The 23,524-nt window shown below is 26.9% G+C and overlaps 1 protein-coding gene across 1 annotated transcript in view; it reads left to right on the top strand.

Annotated features, from left to right (window-relative positions):
* The first annotated feature begins 713 nt into the window (after positions 1-713).
* LOC114130372 (collagen alpha-1(XV) chain) overlaps positions 714-23,524 on the top strand; it is a 245,455-nt gene continuing 222,644 nt past the window's right edge. The window contains 1 exon segment of the mRNA XM_050198517.1: positions 714-1,242. Coding sequence (XP_050054474.1) covers positions 1,238-1,242 — 5 coding nt within the window. The 5' untranslated portion in view covers positions 714-1,237.

The following is a 23,524-nucleotide window of genomic DNA, read 5'->3' as shown; positions in this document are numbered from 1 at the left end:
CATGTAAAGGTAGAAATCAGCTATCGACTACCTGTTTAAAATTATAAAAAAATAAAAATAAAATGAAATGAATAATTGTTTTCTTTTAACTTTGGCTTTCAGTTAAACGCTTATTATTTTTTTTTTTTGATAATATAGTCTTACAATACCGTTGTAGGTACGTCTGCAGGAAAACTCGAGCAAATTAATTTCGCGAGCTCGGCTGTCCGACTTTTCTCGTCCTCCCCGAGCACACGGTATTATTATTATTATTATTATCCACACGGTGTCTACAGTCCAAAATACGAATAATACAATATTAAATACGCTTGTCGAGTGCCGTCAGTCAGCGTTTCGTTTGAAACCGTCACCCGCGAGAGTAGCACATATTATGATTATTGTTTTTTGCTACGATGGCGAGGGGGTACTCTCGCGAGAGATTTCGCGAAGGTATAACGGTGGAATGGAAGGTGATGGGGGGGAGGGGACGAAGAAAAACGGAATTCCTTCGTGTTTTCGTATAACAGTTTTGCGAGCTTGTCGCGGGCGTTCGCGATTCGCGGGGAGGTGCAGTCGCCGAGGGACGGCGTAAGCGACTACGGCACGGCGGAGAGAACGTCCGCGGTGGAGGCACGTATAGGACCGCGTGCTCAGCTCCGGCGGCGGCGGCGTCGGCGGCGGTGGGTCTCGCGTGTGCGTATGTGTACGTGTGCGGTGCGTGTGTGTATCGGTCGGCTCTCAGTTGCCGGCAAACTATCGACGTGTTGTATTGTGGTAACGCCGTGTGCTGCGCAGCCCGCCGTGTGTATCGTTGTAGTCGTCGTCGTTATCGTCGTGTTGTCGTGTGCCGTGTCCTCTCTCGCAGGACCCTCTCCTCTCGCTCGTCCCACAGCCACCCGCGAGCACCCACCCGTGTACACCACCCTGTCCGCACGCTGCCCCTGACCGTCACGTCCGTGCGTCTCCGGTAGCCGTCCCAAAGTCGTGTTTCCAGTGAGCTTTCTGGTGCTTTTTTTATTTTTTATTTTTTTAAACCGCATATATAGATCCTGTCGATCGGGATCGCGCAAGCGCGGCCCTTCCGAAGGGATAATATCCTCGTGCGGAGAAATAACGTCTTCGGCGCACCGCCACCACCGACGACACCACATCTACCTCCACCACCGCCACTACACACACCTTATCCGACGAATTCACCGCCTCCACCGGCCGGCCGGCCAACACGTGGTCTCAGGCGCACGTGCACCGCCGCCGAGACATGACGTAAGTCACGCGTTTCGACGAATCGTTAAACTATTGTCTCTGTATTATACAGATCAAACGATTTTGTCCGACCGTCGTATGTATATATGTATTTGGCCAAGTCCAGGAATGCGAACGACGACTTTATTATTACCATAGTCTTTGTAGTTTATTTTATCCGTATAATCGTTTTTTTAGAAATGTCGTAATGTCTTATTATAATACGTATGAGTAAAGGTCTGGTCATGTTAGACGAGGATCACGTGAACTGCTGAAGAACAGTATACTATATTATTACTACTCTATAGTAGATATACCCAAGAACTCGTTAATATTTCGCGAGGTTTGTTAGGCCTGTTAATATTTTTTCAATAGCAGACATACGTATCCATTTAACTCACAAGTGATTAAAGATGTTATGCTAATATTTAGTTACAGGTTGAATATTATTTATATATTGTTAATCTACTTATTACTTAATTAAACGTCTATTATTTATATTTCCTCTCATGGTATCGTTATGAAAGTCAGTGGTCGAGTTTTTTTTTAAAATTATTTATTACATTATCGTATGTTTTATTTTATGCATAATCTTCGGTCGCTAATGAATGACTAGAAATATTTCATGAATAAGATGCTTCTCTCAGCCAAATCCACAGTTGGCGTTTGATAAAATGTCTAGAATTTATTTTTTTAATTTGGCTAGACTTTTATTTAATCACACCGAGACGAATAGTATAATTCCTTAAAAACGACATTGTTTTATATTATTTCACCGTAGAATGCCAACGCCAAGGCATAATACATCCATGTAAAATGTACATCACCCCACGTTTTACTATAAATTAATGTGACAAAAATATATACATAATTTAGTGTGACGTATACTTATAGTTTATATCTTTCGAAGATTACTGCCCTCGACACGCGTCTTCGTCACGCAACATTTATGCGTACACACGTATTATAGCACAGGTACATATAATTATTATTGTGTGTATGTAATATTATTATAATATACACCCGTTTACCGACACTTTGTCTTTTGAATTTTCATATTAAATTGGTACTATGTTTGTCCCACGGCAAACAATAAAGTTTATTAGTTCCTTGTACCCGTCGCCAGACACACACATTAAGTATATTTTTCTCTCGTAATTCTAAGAATATATTATTATGACATTTTTTTTACGACGTACTCGAGTATCCGATTTTCCAGTGCTTTCTTTTGCTTTCTGTATTTTTTTATTATTAGCAAAATAGACGTCTACAATATCGATTTTACCATAACTAGCATAGTTACATATAATTCAGTGGTATGTAATAACTTGAAGGAGTGTTACTAAATCAACAATAAAGTTCTTGAATATAAAATATACACATGAGGCATACCGATTATTTATAAAGTTGAATGATTCAAATATAAATCTAATATTTCATAACAAACATTTTTTGATTTTGAATGTACCTACATGTATTTTATGAAATTATTTTTATTCTATTAATCTTATAAACAAAACATAATATGAAAACTATAAATTATAGTCAAAAGACATTAATATAAAACTTGTCTACAGTTCGCATAACTCATTTCTGTATGGGAAAAATTACACCTATCTTATTGTCATTTTTGAATTTTGTATGCATAACTCTAAATGTCAGAATACTACTAACGGAACGTTTTAAATATTATTTAAAACTTAACATTTCCATACTGTAATGTATTCAAATATAATACTTGTTATGTATTATATTATTATGATTTATAGAAATATACCAGATAAAAAATTCTAACATTTTACAATAAAATTATTGTTAGACAGTATAGACTTATATGCATTTATTATGTTCAATTTTTTTAACTAAAACAATTCAAGCTGTAAATTTAATAAGGCTCAATATAAATTATAACATGTTGACATTAGAGTATTATATTAGCTATATTAATGAGTTAAAATGTAAGATATTTTTGTTCACTTAGTAAGAATTATTTTGTGTGTACTATAATATTTTGACTAAGTATTTATATTTTAGACGATAAGTATACATTTTCATAACTAAATATAATGAAACCTTTAAACAACATATTCTTGTGATTTACAATACAATGCACAGACTTCTACGTAGTTCGAGTAAAACGTAAAAATATGTGTAATATAGTTATTCTTTTATGATTATATTTTAATGCCTGTTATGGACATGTTATAGGATAGTTAAGATATTGAAATATTTGCAAAGTGCGTATAATTAAAATTTAATATTATCAAAATTTTATACTACAAAACGTAAAACAATTATTGTCTTCTTAAGGAAGTTTAATAATTTTGTATCCTATGTGATTAGATATTATTATTATTTGATTCTTTATTTTACCTTATAGAATTTTTAACCGTTAGGAAAATATCGGTAATTAATTTACCTTTATAGTAGAGAAACACTCCCTAATATCGTTATTTTAACAATTATGAATTAGGTAATATTTTAATGATCTGGTTTAACCTTCTACATATAAATATTAATTCTCTCTCGATTGTTAAATAATTTTCAAATTAAATGAGTAATTTTTCAGTATACGTGTTAATAATATTATTCATATCGTTTAAAGTTGATTATAGTCATTATATAGGCAGTAAGAAATACTATTTTTATCTCAAGTTTCGTTTCATAATGGTGTAGTATGACAGACTCAAGAGTTTAAAATTATACTGTTAAATACATTAATTTTATTTATAAGTTCTTCTTTTATAATCTTGAGACTTAATTAGTATGATAATATTTTAAATGCATTTACAATTTGATACTCAGAGCATATTGTATATTGTAGCTACCTATATATATATATATATCAAGTAATTTATAATATTTATTCTTAAGACATGTCAATAACACGATAAACACGATAATTCTTATTTTTAATAGTATTTGAATTCTATCCTTTGTGTTCAAATCTTTAAATCGAATTTGAAATATTACGAACATAGAACATAGAACATACTGTGCAGTTTTGTCGTCACGTTATTTATTAACTCGCAATATATTGGCTGGTTGTCTGATAGCACATCGACTATAAATATATATCGTACGTATTTCTGGTATCTTTTTAATATGTGAAAATAAATCACAAGAATACTAGTGGGTGCTTAGAAAATGGTTTTTTTTTTTTTTTTTAATGTCAAACAAATACAATGTTACCACAAAGGTCGTAAAAGCTTTGTAAAAAAAAAAAATAGAGTTTTATTATTTTTATTACAAAAGCTCGTATATATGAAATTTATTAATCATTAATATGTTATAATACGACATACCTTAAAAATCTGATATTTTATTGTTTCTACATTCGTACTTTCGATACTATTACGTGACTTATAAAAATATTGATAAGTACCTTTTATATTTTTTTTTATGATATCTCAAATATGATAAAACATTTATAACTAATACATTCTTAAATGATATTACAAATATATTATAATAAATACACTAATTAAAACAACAATGTTCATGCTGGAAATATCGGAGTTATATCTTGTTAAATCGCATACAAAATACATTTCTAACTTTTATATTTCAGTCATTATTATATTTTACATTAAATTAAAATTAGTTATTACATAATATTATCTAATAGTTCTAAAGTAAAGTTTCTATTTTAATATTCAAATCATTATTTATGTATAGTTTCCTCTAATAAAATATAATTATAATTGCGATAAATCTAATTTTTGTTTTACTTAATATACTATATACCTACAATTTTATTTACCCAATATTGGGTATAAAATAAAATAAAATAATAATAATAATATAATTGTAAATAAATTTATGAAATTAAATTGTAATATGTTTTATTCAAATTATATTAATAAACTGTTTTAACTACAAATCTAATAAATATTTTTTACTATTAACATTGACATTTTTTTAAATATCTGATAACAATATAATATACTTATGTACCTACACTATTTTATATTTTTTTCTCAAGACCAAATCATTTTTATTTCAACTCTTTACCCCTATAGTTATCGTTTACATATTATATTTATATATTGACTTTTTATAATTCTCTACTTAAAAAACATATTATTGTGTCTAAGTTGAATGTTTAATGCATTAACCTACTTCAATAACCTTAAACATTATAGTCATAGATAAGTAATTTTAATAGCTTAATATAAAATAAGTAAAAACTAAGTGCAATAATTGGATTGTTATCAAATCTTAAGAACTAACAGTAGACAGTTGTATTTATCATAATATCTAGTTTTGTATAAGTTAAAAAAAGTTTCATATTAATTTGCATACAAATCGAACTCAGCTATTTGCAATATTTCTAAATCGTTATTAAATATATATATTGATACAACACTAACAAATTCGGAATTAAAATTACTCAGTTCTTTATGGTTTAAAATTTAAATTTATTTATTGAATATTAATGTATATTAAAACACATCATACAACCTACATGCAGCTATATATTCTGTATATTTCATTACATTTATTATTATGTTATACTAGCTTAAGGGCTTACTATAATATATAATCAGCAAATAACAATCAACCGTCAGAAAATTAAATTTGTATTTAATAATTGAAAAGAATTTATTGAACAATACGTTTTGTATAAATCATTTGAAGTTATTTATACGTTCAGTATCAACACATTAAATTATTTATTTATATTTATTTGATACAATTAAATAAGTTTTCCTGTTTGATAATATTATGTATTACATTTAAAAACTGGAGTAAGTATGTGTTTGTTCAATGTTATATTCAATTATAAATAAATAGTTATTACCTACCTTATTCACACTCTGATAATTAGAAATTGATTTGTGTTTCAATGGTTTTAAATAATATATGTTAGATAAAAATGTTATTCTTCATATTGTTCTTTTGATGTGTCGTCTTGCATTGTCTTACATCTTAACAATAATTAAATATGACCTTTGATTTCTGAAGCGTGTGATGTTATTTATTATACGCTATTTAACCATTAAATTAATTTGGAATATTCATCTATACGAGTATAAGGCACAACTATTTAAGTTTAAAGTGTGTTGGCATAGAAATTTTCTTTTAATTTTTAGTACTACATAATATTATTTATAATCTATTGTAAAACAAAATTGTTGTCGTTAAAATATATTTCAACATGTTATTCATGAATCAATTTAAGTTACTTATTACTAGTTTTATAATTTATTTTTGTTGTATGAATAATTTTATTTAGATTATATTCACTAAATAATTTTAATATTGACGGACAAATCGTTATAATATTAGAAATAATTGTTGAATTTGGTAGAATTATATTACATGTTTCATATAACATTCTGCATAATATTACGAATAACATGAATTGCATAATTATTAAACACTATGAAAGATTACTGGTTTAATCCAAAAAAAATAAAAAATTAATAATTTTACAATAACTCATTATCGTTGATATGTTACAAATAAAATTAAAATCGTGTACCAACATTATTTTAAAAACATTGAAGTATAATCATTTCGATAGCCAATAAAATATTTTCACTTAATTCATTTTCTATAAAAGGTTTGACAAATCAATCAATTGGTTTTATTATTTGTGTTTAATTTAAAAATATCCTTTGTACGTTCATTGTCTATAAGTAATAAAAGAAAAAAAATCAATAATTGATTAATATTTATGAATATTTTTACCTTGACCATGTTGTTATGAAAAATAATAATAATAATATCGGTTTAAAAACATTTTTTTATTTGAACGCGTATTAAGTAAAAAAACAAAAAAAAAAACGATAATATTACGAATATTATTGAAAAATTATGTTGACTCCAAAGTATATAGTAAAAATGCCTGAGGTTGCCTATACTAGTGAAGTTTATGAGTATTGGTACATATAACAGTGTGCAACACTCGCGTACATAATAAGAAAAATAGAATATACTTTAGGTATGTATTCCATCTGAGTTTTTAAAATCATCGTTTCTATTTTCAATCATATTATTTACTGATTTAAACAATTTAAAACTCAATATGCCGCAATATATTAGTTATTAAATAATTTATTCTTGTTATTGTTTCATTATTTCAATGATATTTTTTTTCACAAGTCGTTTTATCGTAGGGATGCGTAAAAATAGTAATACGAGTTCCCATTACATTATGGTTTTGATGTTCACATCGGACTTGTAAAGTAATAAGTATCGATTTTACACGGTGTTTCTTTAGAAAAATATCAGCTAGAGGTGTGCAATGGAAGTTTATAGATACTTACTATTCAATTTAGCTAATAGAATAGTAATGGAATATCGGGCGTGATATGCCTTGTATTAAATCATACTGCATTACAATTTTATTAGATCATAAATAAATAGGTATGGTCGATTACGGGATGGGTTTGAAATCATAATGTATGTAAATAATGAATCATAGCCAATTCTGTTCCGGTTGATGACTATATTATTACCATTTACCAATGACGACAGTATGTCGGCATCACGTTAGCTTCAAACACTGCACCATAATTAATTGTCAGTTTATTGAATACCTAATAATAATAGTAATAGTAATAATTCGACGTATATTTTAAATGTTTTAAATAATTTATTTCATCGTTAGCTGTAATAAATTTAACGTGTACAAAAATTAAAAGTAATTAAACATCAAATACGTTTCTAATCAATCACCGAAATAATCGAATTATAATTAATAATAAATCATTTGTAATATAAACATCACCTAGGTACGTTAGTTGATAAATTAAAACATACGCTGAATATCCACACACGATTTTTAAACAAATTATAGGCTCTCGTCGCCGTTACTCAAAATCAATTTGTCAGTTTTACAATAACACCAGTGAACGGAAAGTCAGAGTAAACATTTTAGTATGAGTAAAGTATCAATTATTTCCGTATCGTTTACCGCAACGCGATGTACGTTTGTACGAGAGAATACGACCGAAAATATATGACTATAGACGTGTACTCTCGGCGATAATAATGTACTGTTTTATCCACACTCGAATTAATGGACCCGAAACTCGAATTAGTTCATAATATTATATAACAAAAAAAAGGTATGATCAACATAATCGTTTAATTTAATCTGTGCTTGAGTAACGATTATAATCTTAATGTATTCATGTTCGATATTCGTCTTGTTAAAATAAAAAAAAAATACTGACACGATATTTCTGACATCATTCATCCTATTGTTTTCCTTTCGGTGCGTACGCCCAGCAATTATTGAAACCGGTTCAAGATATCGAATAAATAACGAACTCAAAACGTAGTATTTAATATAAAATCCCGTGTAATCCAATAATGATCAATCGATGTGCCAAGCCAAATGTTAGTGTTTATTTATAATTATTATATTATCGCACTAATCAAAACCAAATTATCTTGTAGATCAATATTTATTTATGATATCCAAGTGCTTACGTTTATTATATAATATTTTGATTTATTATTATTTTCGCTTATTATATGTTTAATAACTTAAATTTTGACAACATAATAACATAACAAACACTGAAATTTCTCCTAATATACTAAACAAAAATATATACTATTACTAAGATAGATACATAGGTACTAAAAATATTCAACCTTTAAAAGTTATAATTTATTACTCTTATAACAATATTAAGCTTATATACAAAAATGCATTAATGATTTATAAATATTAAATTTAATAATTAAATTATTTGTTTTTTCAATTATCCGTGTACTACTGGTAAAAAAATGCATTTACGTTTAATTATTTAAGTTATGTATGGATTTTATAAAATTGTTGTATCTAGTATAATGTATAAGCTCAACTATTTATCTTTAAAAATTCTCCGTAGTTAGTCTTAAAACATATGACGTTTGTATAAAAGTAAAAAAAATATAGTTATGTATAAAAACAATATTTTGTTAATAAAAAATATTTTTAAAATACAGTCTTATTATACAAACAATGTGGACTCAACCACATCATACGTTAATATTTTTAAAAATGAATAGATATCAAACAGCATCCATAGCTTATATATTTAAATTATATTAATTAAGACATGATTAAATTCAACACATTAGAATATTAATTTCTTAATACATAATAATTTTAACAACTGCATTCTCAATATTTTAATACGTTTTAAAAAATATATAATATTTTATAAATTGAGTAGTAATTTTATTTGATGTGGTATAAACTGAAGAGGCTTTAAATTCAGTATGAAAATTCTTCACATTTTTTTAAGTGTTTATTACTCATGTGGATATATTTTATAACTTTATAAATTTTCTTTACATTAAAAGGTTCATAAAAATAGTTTCAATAATCATTGCGTCTACCGAAAGTATACCAACATTGTGTAGGTACGCATAACCCTAATTATTAAAACTATTCTTATATGATGGTATTAAAATTTCTTATTTTGTAGTAATTTAAAACTCAAAGCTAATTTTTTTCACATTTTAAAAATAAAAGTTAGACTTTTGAAAAAAAACAGCCATTATCGAATAATTTACACTTTTATTTTTTTTAAGCCCCTTCATCGTGTCCTGGATCCAAAAACAACGACCTATAAATATTGTTGAAGAGTCCTACTGTACAGTTTCCACGCTTTTCCTCGCCATTTTTAGACCATGCTCGGAGCAATAAATAAGATTCACAAAGGGGCTTAGTCAAAGATAAAGGGATTTTATTACGTCCACTGGCAATGGATTTTCCTTTTTTAACGTCTTAATAGTTATTATTGTAATATTATACGGAATTCGTTTGATTTTAATATCTAGGTACTATAGTCACTAGTTATACATTTTTCACAGTTTCTATATTATCATGTAAAGTATTAAGTACTAAAGCATTGTACGTCATGTCGTTATCATAATTTGATTATACCCAATAACTGCAGTACATTTTAAAATTTAACCCTTATATATTATATCAATATAATAAAACGCATTATAGCTAGGTAAATAATAATTGTTCATAAGAAATGAAAATGATTATCAAATAAAACTCAAACACAATATTTTATTAGCTAAATCATAAATATATATATATATTTATGAACTTAAATTCAATGATTTTTTTTTAGCTAAATCATAAACATATAGTTTAATAACTTCATTGTCATTAATAATTATTATTTATTACATGCATTTACTTTTTACTCGATTAACCGATTGTAAAGATCAAAAGTTAATTTTAGTAATCCGTAGTTTAAAATGTAAATGGTAATTCGCTACAAAAACGTTTGATGGTGTCGCTTATTTCAGATTTCTGATAAAATATGTTATAATTGAATATAATTTACATCGACATAATAATAATTGTATATAAGTTATAAATAAAACTATTTATAATCAATTTACTTGTACTCTCAAAATATTATTATTTCACTGAATCATATAATTAATTTTTAATATCAAATCCATTACGACAGATTGGTATTTATTTAATTATCATGTATTAGATAATTTAACTCAACTCCCACAAGTAAACCTGTATTATGAATTCTAATCAACTTTCTAGTGTATATTTAGACATTTATTATTAATGTTATATAGATTTTTTTAATTTGACTATTTCAATATGCGTGTATTACAAAAAACTAATTTATATTAATATTATTTTTTTACGCATATATTATTTTATCGGGACTTTTGAATCTCATTGTGACACCGCTTATTAATTATAACACAGTAGAAAATAACTTAATTTGTAGGTAATATAAGATAAATAATAAGATTAGAATTTAATGATTTTTTTGTATCAAATCATTTTTGATGTATAGATATTTTACAAATTTGTAATCGTCGTAAAATATTATTATTACCAGTTATAATAAAATGGACTTGTTTTATCAAAAAATATTTTTCTGTTTAATAAAATATAAAAATATCTGATGAAATGATGCACGATTACAGAACACAATAAAAAAAATAAACTGTTTAATACTATTCTAATATAATATTTACACTATCAATTGATTTCAATGTTTTTATTTTAAAATCTGATTAAAGTAAGCGACAAAAAACGACAATTCGATATGATAGCGAAACGCTTTTCGTGTAATTCGTTTTTAAAAATAAAAAAGTAAATAAAATACTTCTCTTAGATCACCTTTTGTCAAGATAGAAGGGAACCGTTAACCAAAGACCGCGCTAGTCATTATCATTGTTTTTCCTCGATACGGTTGGCACGAACAAAACCCACTTCAACCCCGGACCCCCGATATTGTGCTTTACATTTTTTTTCTCCTTACTTTAGTTATTATCATAAAAGCTTAGAGAAGAGAACATTATGTAGAGAGGAAAATCCATTACTTCGATGTATTCTTTTGTTTGGCGTTAAAGCGATGACAACATCCCGTGAGTCGGACATTTTTCTTCAAAATTGCATCATGAATCAGCAAATTCAAGTATTTTATCGGTGTTTTTATGACTAGATAGACGCGAAGATTTTCGTTAAAGTTTATTTTTTTTATTAAGTAAGACTAACCAATATGAATACTATTCGAAAATACTCTATACCTACTTATATCAATCACTGAATTTGGTAGAATAAGTATCCACTGTTCACGCTATTCCTAAGTAGTATAATAATTATTGGAATGCGGTATTAACTACTCACATCCCGTTGAATTGCGGACAATATTCAAAACGCCGAAGTTACGCACCGTACGTTCTCTCGTGATTTATTTCTCCTTCGTATAACTGTTGCGGTGATTTTTATGATCTAACTACAAGCGCATACGATTTTTTTTCTCGCAGGCCGTGTGCATAGGTATTGTTTTATACGAATAGCACCTTAGCAACGGTGCCCTATCGTCTGTAGGTTCAACGGTCAACCGGTTTCGGAAAACCGAAAGGAATATTATTATTAATCGGCAAACACTTTCCGACGACTCGGAGATGCGTGAAACCACTATAACGCGAGAACCGGTTACCACCATTATGATACCTATTTTATGTGAGTGTGAAATGTGTAGGTACTGCACATTACTGCAGTTGTAAGTACATACACTATAAAACGTTTCTTACGGTAATTCAAAAGCATTGTGCACGAGTCGCGCCATTTAAATTTTTGACTTGGTCGTGTTGATAAAACGAGTAATCACCTCGCCCACTCAACGTTAAGTTGTATAAGTTCCAACAAGCACGTGGCAAGCGAACTGAGAGAGCGAGTAAGTGCAAATAAAAACGAATAACATACTGTTTCCGGAAATAATAACCTTAAGCTGTGGAGATTAAGTTACAGACATAATGTTATATTAATATGACAATTATTTTTATCGAAATCGCATTTCAAATATAACTATTTTGTTACTAATACGTTGTAATCTGTAGAATTTTCAGAATGGTGCATTTAAACTATTGCCGGATACCACCTGGGGTCGAGAAAATCTAGTTAGATACGCTTTCGGTATTTTCTTATTCCCACAGATCCAGTATTTAGTTTCATTGTAATTTGAAATATTCAACATTTATGATTAATAATTGTACTTACAGTATTATAATAATGAATTGTAATCCAAATACATATCATAAATCAAGTCTAAAAATAACAGACGATTTTTTTTTTAAACTCTAGTAATTACGTATCTTTTGTATCTTAAACAACATTTTCAGTTATTTAAATCTATAGAGGTTGTAATTTGTTACTTAAAATATATTTTTTCTTGCTTTACATTCTTAATTAAAAGTTTGTAGACATTTTTTTAAACGGATTTTATTTAATTAAAAAATAATTAGCCAGTAATAATAATGTATTATCGTTTAAAATATATCTAACTAAAATTTTATAAAGTATCATATAATAATATTACTATAGCATTATTTTTAATAATATTAAATTTTATAAATATTTTTTTTAAAGGTATAACAAATATTGCATTTTTTTTTATACCTTTATTTTATTATAGTCAGAATACTACTTATTTTCAAGGAATTTAAAAAAAATATTTCCATGATGAATTTTTAAGTGTTATAAATATCTTTTAGGATGGTGTTTCATCAAAAATATCAACGTGTACAATATAAATAAATCTATTTCGATTAAAATCAAAAAATAATCATAGCTACTAACTTTTTATAATATATATTTTTTAATGATCGTTATTAATACTGTTACATAAATTTTCTAAAAATAAAATACTATAGATATAGTGTATAATTCGGTACAAAAAATAAAAATAAATATTCTAAACTCATTAATTTGTTCTAGTCCATTTAGACGTAATTTGGTTGTCAGTAGATGTTTTTTTTTTTCGTAATACGACATCTAACTCTATATTACTCGTGGTGACGATAAAATAAAATACGATACGCTGTTCGTTATAAAATCAAACGGTCGCAGCCACCGAACGATTTCAGATGGACACGCTAAACCTAACCTGTTATTAACGTCACGTTGTTCCACGTCCAATTTATTTAAAATTTATTAGCATCGTTTGCGCACAGAAAAGATTATATTATTAAATGTACTCTTACGGATTTTAAAGCAAATGCCGTTGGGTTTGCCATTTTAAAAACATCGAACCTTCCGTGACTTTACTGACAGGTTTATTATGTTTTGTGTCGGGCGTTTCGCGTACCTATAGTACACACCGTACAATGTGTACCTATACACATCTCGCGAATGACACAAACAGATGGTAGAAACAGTCGTTATGCCGTAATGTATTATCATAAATCACTGCGGGCGGTTCTCGCCAAAACACACAGTCATATACGACTGTTACATTAAGACAGTGCCGTTGGCTGCGAAAAATTAACATTAAAACGATAAGAAATAAATGAATTCGCTGCCAGTAAACGAATATACCTCTATCTGACGACCTCGAGAGTGATTTATCAAGAATACCATATACATACGTATATTAATATCTCCTCCAAATTTTAAGTTTTCTGACAATTAAAACGATACAAGTCCTCGGACCAAACGCATCGGAACAAAATGTTCATAATGCTCTGTATTATAATGTATTTTGAATATGTTTTTATTGATAAAATTATTTATTATTTTATTAAAAAAATTTAAGTCATTATGTTTAAGGATTCTCGATGTGTTATTAGTTAAAACTTGAAAGGAGCATACAATCAATATTCCAATACACATACCTTGTTAAAAATAACTTCAAGTATTTAAAACTATTTTAGTAGTTGATAAAAATTCTTTGTTTTTGTCTTATGTCTACTTATATCTTATTGCTATCTCGATCAACTCCGATTGCGTACAATTCACAATAATATTAGTCCTTATACTATAATATTCAGAAATGATACGCACTAGTTATACACTCTTGCGTATTTATTTACACATATTATATTGTTGCTGACTAAATAAACTTATAATAATATGAGATAAAATGTCTAACGCAACTCTGCACTGTGCATTCTAACAGTAAGCGGTTCATGGTCATAAATGACATGTTCGTGAGAAAATGAACGAATCCCTTAAAGGAATAATATTAATATGTAACTATAAATCATATTTTTTCCGACAACTATGAAATTCACTATTTGTTTATATTATTTGAGTCAGGTGCCTACTCGACTTGAATTGTATGTGACTAACACATTTAAATTACAATAGGCGTGAATAACAAAATACCATGGGGTATAGATCATTATTCAATATTATGCTATAGGCGATTATTCGTTACAGCGTTCAAATAGTTGTATTTTGTTTTATTTATACTAAAATTGATTGTAGGTCTATTAGTTTTAGTTACCATAAACGTGTATGAAAATTCCAAATTATTATTAACCAATAATTTAAACTATACTGATAATTTTGTATGCGATATTTTTTATACTGTTAAAAATATTATAGGCGTCTAATTACAATAAAAAGACAAGTTAACAAAATATTTCTATTTTTCTGACAAATAAAACTGTTGAATCGTAATAAATTGACATAATACGTGATCAATTTTCATTTTAATCCAATTTAATTTGAACGAATTAAGTAAATAAACAATTCTATTGTTTTGTCATGCATTATACTAAAAACATAAAAAAAAGCGTATAATTTGATATCACAATGTACTTAAACTTTACAGTTTTTATTTCTCCGAAAACATAATAAATTATTGTAAAGAGTTTTTTTTTTTATTTGATTAAAGACTCCATATATAAATGTAAACAATATACATTTTTGCTTTTACTTTTATCTTAATATAATAACTTTATGCAAGTTTTTACAAAATAAATATTGTTATTCAAAATTGCATTTTTTTTTACTTTTTGTAAAATATACTTTTTTAATAATAAAACATCACTTAAAGTTTATGGAGTATTTATTATAATTATTGATATAATCATTAAACAAAAGAACAAAAAATATAGTTGATTAAAAATGTTATTTGTAAAAAAAATAATTTAAAATTGTGTTTATGTAGTATGCTTTACAATATTTTAAGTCCATAATATCTAAAATAACAACTTCAAAATTAAATTATTCTATATTTATTGTGGACCAATACGCACTACTTGCGGGGCCTGTGTATAATATATCAAACGAATTTTTACCAATGTCGTATAATTATATACGACCAGTTCAAAGAAAATTCTATCCTTAAGGAATATCTCGGACTACAACTATATCTCTGACTGAATCAAATTCATCGTCGTCGTCGAATCAGTGGAATATCCTGACGTATCATTTATTATTTTAATATATAATTTTAGTATATTATAATGTGTACATCGTTACACACGTTGTTTTTCCATGTTATCTATACGTAATTTAATCTTCCCAAATCATCCCACGACAATCATTGTCGAAGCTTTATTTAGATATAATAATAAATAAAACACAAATACATAATTTTATAATCATATAACATCTATAAACTACCTATGTACATTAAAATTGGAATTTAATCATTGTTGTTATTTGTCAAAACTTAAAATAAAAATTTGGGCCCATCGGCCAAGTGTGCGTTTTATTAACTCGAAAAGAAAATTTGTCCTTGTCGGTAGATTTACATACAGTTACATACCATAATATTATGAATTTTTTTATAACTCAGTAAATAGAAATAAACATCAACTTAACTGATATATGTGAAGTGTAAATATAAATATGTAAATAGCAAATATATTTACCAAGTGTGAATATTCAATATTTTAATGAATAAAAAACTACGCGAGGGACAAGATATCCATAGAATATATTCTTGTATTTTTGGTATGTTTGTTCTGGCTCTTGAAACATAAGAAATCGGTACGTATTTGAATACGGAAAACAATACAACATTATTATGTATTAAACACACTACCGTAAACGAAAATACTGACCATAATACGAGTTTGACGTGGTCAGTAATATTATGGTCAACAAGTTAATGTGGATTATCACAAAAACATTTAATCAGCAAAAGCGTTCTCGTTTATAATATTAAGCCTGTTTGTTATGTAGAATAAACGTGTTGTGTTCGATGTTAGTATCATTCATAGTTTTACTAGCGCTTAATCTTTACACCACACAGACAAACAATAACCAATAGTGTTGGATCGAGATGGAACGATATTATTTTATTTCGTATGTATACTTGATCATAAAACTCTGGTGGCATAATAACATATTGAATAAGTACGTACCTACATAATATAAAATATTATATTATAATGACAAAAAAAAAAAAACATGACGTCAGTATACAAAACGTATAATAGCCTGTAGGCAATTTTATATTAGATACCTTATTTGATTTATATATTTTTTCATTCAATTTACATACATACTTAACTGTTTTACATGAACTGCGTAAAAATGCAATAAAAACTTCAATTATTCAATGTTAACGTATGAATAAAATTCGTCACATTAGTTGTTGGAAAAACAATTTTATTTTTCAGTATATTAGCCAACCTGTTACCTTGTCCAATTGGAGTGCTAACGCTTGAGATTTTTGTAGTCACCATATTTTATTCGAATAATATTATAAATTGGTGTCCTTACATAATCATATTATTATTATTATCAACGACATCAATCGAGTAACATAGATTTGCATTTTGATGACAACCCGGATTATTGTCGGAGAAGTGGACATATTTAATATCATAACTATTAATATGCAATAAACATATTTTTTTTTTTAACGATACATATAATATATTATATTATATTATATTGATATTATATACACAATATCCGTAATAATGAAGTTTATCCGGTTAGCTACCAATCTTTCCTTGAAATTCTAAATTACTATACTCAATACTACGATAAAATATTTTTTGTCACATAATACATTTTTTTTTGTTTTTCAAATTGAATTATTAAAAAAAAAAAATGTATCAACCGTGTACAACATACGATATCAATAGTTTTACTTCGTTATCTACGTACTTTCTTTGCGCTGCACTTATTCGATCGGTGTATGTGAACGACCCCACTAGCACTGCAATGCGTGTGGCATGTTCTTACTATTGTTATTGAACACAACAATGCATGCCCGTAAATACTGTTTGGAATTATTTTACGTATTGACTATAAATTATTTGTAAATCATATACACAATATTATATTGATATTTGTTCTCGTAGGCATTATTTTCAAACACAAACATATATTTATATTAGTATAGGTACAGAGGGCAGAAAGTATTTAAAATAAAATTAAATACGATTTTAAATTAATTTCGAGATGTAAATTCCATCAATATATACATAAATGATTGATTTAATGAGTATAACGATTGTTTCATCGATAGCGTGTGTTTGTCTAAGGGTAAAAATATAAATAGAGGTTATATGAACGATTTAGGGTAGTCTCGTAAAGTCAACTCAGCATAATATTTAAAAAAAAAACAACGGTTTTAACAATAAATATAAAATACCTACCAAACATAAAAAAATGTCATACGTTTTATTATATATATATATATATCTGAAGATTACAATTATATTATGTTGATTATTTTAGTATAATATTTCAGTGTACATAATACACATTATAAAAAACATTATAAATGTGTTATACAAAATGTACGAAAATATGAATTTGAAAACATTTAGATATAATTTATTACTTTTGTTATGCGTGTCACCGCTGGTAAAATGAATAGTGTAATATTCTATTAAGTGACTTATTATTTGGCTCAGTTATTAATTTTTTATTATTAATTTACATAAGCAATCGTGTTATCACCGCATGTGGTATGATTAATGTAAATATAATTGATATATGCGTATTGTCAGGTAAACCGTTATCTGAGTAAAAGCCCGTTAAATATTACAAATTATAGTATGGTTATATGCAAGGCTAAGATTTATATGCAATAAAAAATTGTAAAATATGAATTTGGCTAATTAAAAATATACGAAAATGTGCAATTAATATTATATATACTCGTATTACAAAAATGTGATATATACAAAAAAAAAATTAAATTAACATGTTTTAATAAAATTAATAAAATATTATTCTTAGCTATATAAAGCTGTTTAAATAAATTACACAAAATAATTATCTGGTATTTAAAATTTTCTTAACTAAATTATCTTATGTTAGACTTTAATATATTCTTATATTTACTCAAACTTTGTTCGACATCATGTGACGTAAAAACGTCTAATAATGAATTTATATAGAATGAAACATGTATTTTTCGTATTTGTATAGTCAAAATATGCAATATTATATATTACATTCAAAATATTCAGTAGTATAAATTATGTCTAAAATATGTAAAAATATGCAAAATAAAAAAAAAACACCACTTACATCATCATGGAGTGATTCGTGGACATAACTGACAAAAGCAATAATCAGAAGTTAAAAAAAAAAAAAACTAATTGAACACGTCTTAAATTTACTTAGTAATTTCTCATACAGGTTTAATTAATTTTGTATACTTATATATTATTGTAATAGATTTATTAAAAGAATAACTCATTTAAATGTAAAACTTTAATCTCACAATATTAAAGATAGACTTCAATTTTTACTGTCAATTTTTCCAATACCTACTTGATTACTTTCAATGCGATCTTTCAAATTGATTGATAACATAGCTAATCCATTTAGCTTTTCTAAAAAAAACAATACATTAAACATAACATTTTTAAACAATGATAGAAAATAGGATTTTCACTGGTTGTAGATGATGTGCATGTTTTGCATGTACGCACAACTTTGGACAATTGTACACATATTATAATTATCATGTAAATCAGGTATTAACCGAATCCCGGAAGCGTTTATCTAAATTACTATTAGAGTATTATGGTACCTATTTTATCATACAACATTTTTTTCGAGTTACAACAAGACATCTATTTTGTCAAAAACTGGTTTTGCGTAAAAATTCCCGTTTTTCCGTCACTTTTTTTTTGATTTTACCTGATTTTTTTTAAATTAAAACTACTTACTTCTTACTTTTGACCTCACATTTAAATATAAAAGCATCTTAGGAATTAAACAAAAAGGATTCATATTATACAGGAAAATACCAAACAGTTATACTCTTATATGTATAGTATTCTGATTATTGTTTAAAAATAATAAATAATAATAATGCTGAATTTTATAATAATAAATAACTAATAATACTAAATTCAGAATATTGTAATTTGAAAACAAAATAATGAACTGTCTGATAAAAATGCTACAACATTTGTTTCTTTCTGGAAAATTTATGTATTAAAATTCAAAGGCTGAACAATTAAAATGATTTATTTAAGTCTTAATTCCATGATCACCGAGTATTTACTGTAGGAGCGTAAGCCTATGCAATTAACATGTCACGAAAATATTTCTAATGATGTGTGACTCTCATAATTATTATTTATAATAAAATATATAAATTCTGTGAATCGTATATAGTACGACGATCCTGACAAGGTTAGGTTTATTCCGTAGTCTTATAATAAACAAGTAGAAAAAAAATCGGTGAAGAAAAATCACTGGAAGAAAATGCATAAAAAAGAAAAGTTTTCTGAATTTTTTACTCATCCGACGTAGTCGTCGTATATTAATGCATAGTCAGAGACTAAATCGGGAGCGAAACTTTGAAAAATTATGAATCCGTTACCAACGCTTGCCAAAGCCTATTAAAATTAGCATTTAAATTAAAATCTTTTCGTTCACTCTTTTCGTCCAAAAGTTATCGACTACTCGTTTTTAATCTTTAAATTATAATTATCTGCGTCCTATAAAACAAAACACCGATGCAAAAATATTATTAGTCATCCCACCAAACATCGCGATAGATATTGCGTTACGTCATAATATTAAATTAATACGTCTCGCATTACAATTTATGAACTGGTGTCATCATCGAATCAATTGTATAGGTGAAACATCGTGTTGTCCATTAATTCGTTGTAATATCGTGTGAGCAATTGTGATGGGCGAGTTTCAAGTCATCGAAATAGTAGCTATCGTCTAGTTTCGGCAACGGTATTTTGGTAAAATATGTGCCCTATAAGTATTTCTCCAAAATATGTATAAAAACGTGTCGGCCGATCATTTTAGCTTTGGACCTCGGCTATACGGTAAAACGTGCATTGCCACCGGCAATCGTAATAGCAGGCAGTTGGCCAGAAACACTTGATTATGTTTTTTCTACATACATGAATTGATGTAATATATTTTTTTTATTTTAAAACATTCTATACATAATATAGTTTGCTAACACAATATACACAATGATGGTACAAATCTCTCAGTCGCAAGACTCTAAGTTAAGAATTAATTGCACATGTTTAAATCGTTTTACATCAACGATAGATATACGTAGTTGGGTTATTTTTTTTGTTCTTCGCACTGGTAAAAGTATTTGGTTAAATGCACACAAAATATATGATATCACTACGCACAATCAAATGTTGTATACAAATTAAAATATTTATAGAACCAGAGTACTGTCGCTGGACGGTCACTCCATCTAAGCTATACAATTTTCAATTTCGGTTTTTATCTTTTCAGTTTGTTGCACTAAGAATGTACAGATTGTTGAAATAGTCCAATAATTTTTTTTTTTTTTTAAAAAACACACACTATAGAATATGTATTGATTATCCACTCAATTTTTACGGGATTAATTCTCCAATTACACGACATTTTAATGATTGCGATATTTTAAAAATAGATAAAATCTTGCGTAAGTATGTAATTTAGTTACCTAGTTAATTTTATAGTTTTACAACATTTCCAGTTCATCGGCATTCCAGAGTTGACATTTTAATTGCATAATTTTTCGTCACGGTTTTCAAGTGTCAACCTTACCTATCGTTAAACCTATATCATATCTGAGGTCAACAGAAACGCACATTTGTGGATATTTTGCTTATTTATAAGATATATATTAAATTATTAACATATTTATGGTCTCCATTGTATTTTCAACCAAAGATTATGACATAATACAGATTACTTCATTTTTAAATATCACCTTCATAATTATATTTCATGATAACAAATATCGTTAATCACAATATTATAGTTAAACTTTAGAAGTTAATAACTCGAGTCTGTCGTGACTTTTAATAATAACTTATAAGTAATTATTTGCATTTAAAATAAAAAATTTGCACATCAGTGAAATGCACATATAAATATTTCCACAATACATATTGTGAACTCCATGCCATTTAGTTAAATTTCTGATTAATGGACAATAATCCGGGTGGCTAGTAGCTTTTAAATTAAATTGTATTATATTATGACTAAACCAGATGCGGATCCAGTAAAATTTTTTTGGGTGGCCCTTAAATTTAACCACAAAAGATAAAACAAAAAAAATATGATTGAATCTAGAATATAATATTGTTTTGTTACTCTCCATACACGATTAATAAATATATAATATATTATAATTAATACGATAAAATAAATTTTAAAACTTATAAAAAAATTCGAAAATAACAACTTAAATGCCAATATTCGAAATTAAAATGATTGTTTTTGAAAATTTAGGATGGGCCCGGGCCCACCTAGCCCACCTTCTGGATCCGCGCCTGGACTAAACAACATATTATTATTTGTATTTGTTTTTACATTTGTATAATGTGCACGCAAACAGTATAATATTATTAAATAATTGAACACTTTTAAACTTATTTTAAGACAATACAATAATTTTGAAGTTATTGTTTAAGATTTATTTACTATAGTCTATAACCATAAATTTGATTCACATATTTTATTATACATGCACTTACTGAAATAAGATTGGGAAGGTATACTTCCAACTTTTTGCTATATACTTACACATAAAAAAATATAAAAAAAGGTTCAAAGAAAACATATTTGATCCCATTGGGACCAATAGTGTTGAGACTTCTGATGCGGTCAATAGTTATCATCATTGGATTGGTTTATATGTCCAGAAAAAGGCAACGAGAGAGCACAAAATAAAATAAAAAAAGTTATACCACGTAAAATATGATAAGTGGATTTATTCAGATTTTTATAATATCATTGTATATTAAATATACAAAAAAAAAACCTATACTTCGATCATTTATAATACATTTGTGATACTATAAATTACTAACATATTATCTTGTCATAAAATATTTAAATTATATTATCCTTTTGTTTGGTAAAAAATAATATCAGTTATCTCTTATTATCATAATATAATATAGCATAACATTAAAATATCAGTACAAATTAAACAAAGTAGGTATATTAAACAATATAAACATAAAAAAAAATAAATTTAAAACATTAAAGGTAAAATACTCGTATAAATTTAATTTAAGTTTGATATGTGATACCTTAAAATCAATTTACTACAATAAAAATTAATACAAATAAAAAAAGAGTGGTAAAGTGAGTCACGCTCTGCTGTACAGTAAGTCACTATATCGGATATTGTATTAAATTTGAATCCAATGATAGGTACCAACCATTGTATACGAAAAACGGTTCTGAACGGAAATGATTTATCAGCCTAAGATATAACTTCCAGTGGTTCGTGAAAAAGGTAGTTTATGTTTTAATGACCTGAATACACCAAAATTTAAGTTATTTTATTATTATTGTCTAAACGTATGGAATAAGCTAAAATTTAAAAAATTAAATTATGTAAAGAAATTGCCATTCTAAGTAACCGGTGAAATTTTCAAGCATCTACGACTTATACTTTTTGAAAAATAACAAATATTTAAAATCGTTTGAGGATAAATCGTTATTATTACGCAATTTTGTAAAATTCAAACAAATTTAAAAATTTTCCTATAATTATGCTTCGAGTTTTCTCAATAACTATTTGAAGAAAAACTTCTGAAAAATTTAGTGTTGAATTTTTTAACTTAAGATTAAAACCCAAAAAATGTT

The sequence above is a fragment of the Aphis gossypii genome, chromosome 1, assembly GCF_020184175.1.
Source record: "Aphis gossypii isolate Hap1 chromosome 1, ASM2018417v2, whole genome shotgun sequence".
Classification (NCBI taxonomy): Eukaryota; Metazoa; Arthropoda; class Insecta; order Hemiptera; family Aphididae; genus Aphis; species Aphis gossypii.
The sequence above is the reverse complement of the archived record's forward strand: the minus strand, read 5'-3'. Positions and strand labels throughout refer to the sequence as shown.